Raw genomic sequence first — 5,689 nt, forward strand, 5'->3', positions numbered from 1 at the left:
CGTGTGGAAGAAAGAAGTGACCAGGACCAGCACAAGTTTTGCCGAACACATTGCTGTCTTTATTAGAGCCTTGTCTGGCAGTAATACTGAAAACAAAAAAAAAAGTGAACTTAGAACAGATGGTGGTGGCAGCCCACGGCTTGGTTTTTGTGTTTTTTCCTGTTTTTCTTTGATATTTTTCGTCATGTTTTTTTTTGTGTGAGAGCGCCGCGACTCTTGCTTTTCTGTGGCATGGATAACATCAATAAAAGAAACAGTAGGGAGAAGAAAAAAAAAGAAATATACAACTTATATTACACTGTGTTATGAACAAAATATAAATCTATAACTCTATGTTATATTTACATAATTATCTTTCTTGATTTTTCAAGTTGAGATGGTAATATTTGTTTTGTTTTTTTGACTTGTAATAATTCTTACTTTGTTTTGAGCTCCACTCATGACTTTGATTGTCTTAAATAATATGATCATTTTCATTGTCTTGACTGTATGAGGACAGACCTTTACCAGCAGGGATGATTGACACTTTAATGTCCCACCCACCCACTCTAAAATTAATTGATTGACTTCGTCCACTCGCTCCAGCATCTGGATGAACCCTGGTGTGACTATACAGCAAAATTAATACCCAAGAGGCTCATTATGCTCATTATGTTGTGAACATCTACAGCAAGAATAGGGGAGGGGGGGGTCACCGTGTGTCTGCACACCTGAAGAGTAGTCATGGCTTCTGTAGCCTAGCGTGGAGCTAAAACAAAGCAAAAGGGCTCCTGATGAGAAATGATTTAAAGATACTCTTGAAACTTCTGCTCATCGCTCACAGAGTCAGTGGAACGCGATTGGTGGATCCCTGTAAACACTGCTTTCCTACGATTAAAACCACCGAACACTATATGTACAAATATTTCATCGAGCATTCTAGACTTCGAAGAAAAATAATAATAAAACAGCATAGAAATTGTTTGGTTGTCAAGATAATCTCTTTTTAAATGTGTATGTGTGTGTGTGTGTGTGTGTGTGTTTGTGCATGTTTGTGTCTGTGCGTGGATCCAAGCCAAAGATGCACCACTGATTCTCGGTGAGGCGACGAGGCTAGTAAACAGGGACGGATCTTTGTTCACAGAAAATAGTTTTCTAAAAGTAATAAAACTGATTTCCCAAAAGAAAAATAGCAAAATATAAGGAAACTTCACATTATACATTATAATAAGCATTACAAATAAATTTATAATAATAATAAAAAAATCCTGCTCTTCTTCTTTTTCTTCTTCTTCGTTGACTGCAGAGAGTCTGAGTGCTTTAGAAATGGGTTTGGACATAAAAAGGTTACGTCTTCAGCTCGGAGGACGGCTGGAGTCGAGTCCGTCGGTCCGGCTCGCCGAACCGACTCACCCCACCCGCCTGCCCGGAGGATTAATACAAAACAAACGCATTGAAAAAAGAAGGGAACCGTAAAACGCAAAGCAAGATAACATGACAACTTTTGTTTAAATCTAAATACCTACCAGCTAAATATAATAATCGACTGTCATGGTTTCATGTGGTCATAAAAACCGGATAAAGAGGAGAAAAATAAATTATACTGTACATAACTTACTAAACTTAGGAGAAGCTGACCATCCTTATAATTATTGTTAATAATATTATTAGACTAGAGGCAGTTTGAAGAGAAATAATAAAATACAGTATTCAAATACGAACAGAAACACTGACTGGCTGACTTCGCCTCGGCTCCGCCCACTGGGGGGCAGCGGGGCGATGCTGATTGGAGGGGAGCAGGAAAACACTGATGGACAGAACGTCCGTTTGCATGTGTGTGTGAGTGTGTGTGTGGTACAGTCAGTAACAGCAGCATGTCATTTGCCTGTCTTTCTGTGCCTCGCATGTTTTTTTTTTTTGATTTTTGAAAAAGCCCAATAAGTGTGTAACCAGCGCGCGCACACTCCCGCCGCAGTGTGTTCTGGGTGGGCTCGAAACACGAGGGACGGAACAAGTAAACTGGTGGATTGTCTCACAACACAGTGCTTTCCTTGCTGTGCCAAGACTCCCCCCCAAACATCCTTAGAGTGGGACAGTCCACGCTGCGCTGGTAAGTCCAGGCCAGACCGTCCCATTAGATTCAGGGGGGTAGGCAGTCGTTAAAAAAAACAAAAACAGGGGGGCTCATTGCTGACAGCACACTGGGAGGTTGAAGACAAGATATGTTCTTGTTAAAAATAAAAATTGTCTCTGTCAGGAAACGTCTCTTTTTTTCTATTATTATTCAAACTTGTAGCACAAAAACAACAAATCACATTCACAAGCCACTTATTGGCACCGTGTACCTGAGTGAGAATATTATAGAACCAAAGAACAAAACAAAAAAAGAAGAAGCTGTTTTTGTTTTAAAAAGTGTCTCTTGATAATAAACAGGTCCGCCGTCTTAAAGTGTCGTCTGTTAGCCTTTGACAGGTCCAACTGTTCCGTCCTTCATTTCGTGTCCTTTTTCATGTCCTCTAAAAAGGTCGAGTGCGATTTCGAGTTCTCCTCACGCCGCGGCGTCGCCACACAAACAGTAGTACTCAGCGCGCTTCAGAGCCGGCTGGTCCGTCTCTTCCTCCCAGATTCCAGTTTGTGTGACAGTCAGTGTGAGTGACAGGTCCTGTGCTTCAGTTGATTGATCGGATGCTGGTAGCAGGGACTCCAGTGGGGGCGGGGTTAGCTCTGCTAAGAGTCCATGAGAGTCAGGAGGGGAAGAGGGGGGGGGGAGGGTTTTTGCGAGATCGGGACTCAAGGTGATTGGCAAAAGAGAAGCATTTCTCCTGATTGGTGGGTTTGGGATTAACCGGCTGTGATTGGTCGAGAAGCGGCTTTCGCACCGTCCTATTGGGTGATATGGCTGTCATTGTCGCTGGCGTAATCGGCCTCTTCGTCCTCGTAGTCAAAGTCGTCATACATGTCACCGTTGCTGTCGTCCAGCCGTAGCTCCTCCTCCTTGATTCGTGGGCCGCCCCCCTTCAGGCCGGGCATGTGGGGGTTCTGGTGGTGGTTGGCGTTGGGCTCGGGGCTGCTGGACATGCTTGAGTGCTCTGAGGGCATCTGCGGTGAGGGCATTCCCGCCATGGACAGGGCGCCTGGGTACACCACGCCTGCAGAGGACAGGGGAAGCTGGCCTTGCTGCCTGTAAGACAAACTCGCTGTCAGCAACTTGGCGCTATGGCAACAGTGTCAAACGTCTGTAAAAGGATTTCTTTTCTTTTTTTTTTAATAGAATCTCCATTTATTTTGAGTGGAAACACTAAGATGTCACCTATGGAAGAGTTTCTCTACTTATGTACTTATGTAATTTACTACTTAGTCGTCAAATGATCCATTTAAGTTTAGCATCACGACTGGAAACTTTAAAACAGCTTTGGCAGAAAGAAAAAATCTGCACAATATTGTATTTATTCTCTTTTAATGTGTGCAAAAAGTGAAGTTATCCTTGAGATTTGTATTAATTTAATAAAAAACTCTTGCTAATTGGAATCTAAATATGAAGTATGATATTTGGCCCTCATCAGCTCCCTTACCCCACGCTGAAGTACTGCCTCATTTCCTGTCTGCGGGACTTCATGATGGCCTTGTACTCGCCGATGCGCAGCTTCTTGCCGTCCACCAGGCAGGTGCGTTTGGGTCGCGGCTTGTACTTGTAGTCCGGGTATTTTTCCAGATGCTGCTTGCTGAGGCGGGCCTGCTCCTCGTAGTAGGGCTGCTTCTCCAGGTTGGTCATAGCCTTCCAGCGCGAGCCTGGACAGGGACGCAGTATCAAGTACAACGTTTGGAAAACGGGCTTGATGCAAGAATTAATAGAACAAAATAAAATAAGGAGGTTTAAGGTGATTAATTAGGAGCACATTTGTTTCAGTAGTATTGGAAGGTGATTTAAATTACGCATGATCTGCAGGTCACTTGCACTGTGTGTGTGTGTGTATGAGATCGCACGTGCGCGCACGGAGGCGTGCGCGATTGAATCGACACTTAAACACACAGTAATGAAGATCGAAAGGAGGGTTAATGAGGAGAGCGCTGAGGATGGCAGCTTCTCTAAACTAATGAGGACTTCACTTAACCTGCCGTTTCTCTCAGCTCAGCCTGCGGTGTGTGCATGTGTGTGTGTGTGTGTGTGTGTGTGTGTGTGTGTGTGCGTGTGCGTGTCGAGCACGTCTTCCAGTGTGTTTCATATCTGGTCTGAATTTCCACTTGACTACTGTATGTTTAATGCGTAAAAGCTGTCAGCGCTCGGCTGTTCTGCTCTGCGATCTGTTAGCAATCGAGACGGAGCGGGGGCTTATTCAAACCAGATTTTCCTGCGTTATAAAACGCTTGGGAGCTCTTTAAAATGTCAAGGCCAATCCCGGCGGTCTGGGGGAAATGTCAGACAGCCTTGCACCGCTTGTTTAATGCATAATGAATCGCATCATCGTTTGTCGGCGCGGCGCGGCGCCCTTCCCCGGCCGTACGTTAACGCCGTCGGTTCCCCGGTTGTGCGTTTTACCCAGGATCTTGCTGATGTTGGAGTTGTGCATGTCGGGGAAGGCCTGGAGGATCTTCCTCCGTTCGTCCTTTGCCCAGACCATGAAGGCGTTCATCGGTCGCTTGATGTGTGGCTCGGTGGTGCCCCGACCCCGGGTCTCCCGGAATATTCTGGAGTCGGACACGCTCGGAGAGCCTGGGAGGAGGAGGAGGAGGAGGAGAGGAACTAAAATGTCAAAGGTGGCTTACTGAAAGTTCCCGAGAATGTGCGGTAAAAACATTGATTCATTTGAGGATGAGATTATTTTTTTTCAGAGACTCAAATATTATTTTTATTAATTAGTTGAGACAATTGCTTTTCTTTCGAAGCTAAATTAACTATTAGAATTTAAAAGGCATCATAACAATGCTGAAAGGATTTACATTATTATTATTATTATCATTAAATATCCACAACAGATGCGTCAAAATTGTAAAAGGTAAAAACAATTACATTTTAGTCTTGATTTTTTTATACAATTCTGAAACGACACACACTTTTCCCAACTCTCTCTCTCTCTCTCTGTGTGTGTGTGCGCGTGCACGTGCGTGTACCGTCAGAGTCTCCGCTCATGGTGAAGTCCAGCATGGCGTGGCTGAACTTGTCCTCTGCCTGCTGCTTGAGCTGCTGACTCAGACTCTCCAAGGCGGCCTTGTCCTGAAAACACAATCAGCCCAACCAGTCAAATAACGGCGATGATTTTAGTAGTTTGTGTTTTGGTTTGTTTTTAAATTCAGTGACAGCATCAGATTTTATAGCTCTGATAGATCTGCAAACATCTAAAAATGCTGATTCCATTTAGTTCTATTTGGATGTTTATTGTGTGTGTGTGTGTGTGTGTGTGTAGTCCCTCCTGGCAGCCACCTGCGAGAGTGAAGTGCAGCGGCTTGCCTCTCGCAAGCGGAGGCCCCTGAGGGTCGACGCATTAGAGAGAGAGAGAGAGCGAGAGAGTGTGCGGCGTGGACGAGAGTGAGGCCACGCCGCTCGGGCCCCTGGGTATTTATTACAACCAATAAAAGGCTGATTTACTTAGCATTTACATGTTTAATGCAAGCAGCCGGCACACTCTACGATGGAGCTCACTGAACGCAAACACGCACACACACACACACACACACACACCTCGCGGTGCACCAGCGCCAGCGTTTTACAGTT

General features: G+C 44.8%; 1 protein-coding gene across 1 annotated transcript; it reads right to left on the bottom strand.

Annotated features, from left to right (window-relative positions):
- Positions 1–2,862: 2,862 nt before the first annotated feature.
- Positions 2,863–5,191, bottom strand: LOC137917295 (transcription factor SOX-5-like; the record flags this gene model as incomplete). The annotated part of the gene is made up of 4 exons (XM_068760108.1): positions 2,863–3,160; positions 3,552–3,768; positions 4,517–4,690; positions 5,089–5,191. Coding segments are annotated over 4 exons (792 nt in total), but the record flags the coding sequence as incomplete, so codon positions are not given.
- Positions 5,192–5,689: the final 498 nt, after the last annotated feature.

The sequence above is a fragment of the Brachionichthys hirsutus genome, unplaced genomic scaffold (genome assembly GCF_040956055.1).
Source record: "Brachionichthys hirsutus isolate HB-005 unplaced genomic scaffold, CSIRO-AGI_Bhir_v1 contig_1353, whole genome shotgun sequence".
In the NCBI taxonomy this organism is placed as follows: Eukaryota; Metazoa; Chordata; class Actinopteri; order Lophiiformes; family Brachionichthyidae; genus Brachionichthys; species Brachionichthys hirsutus.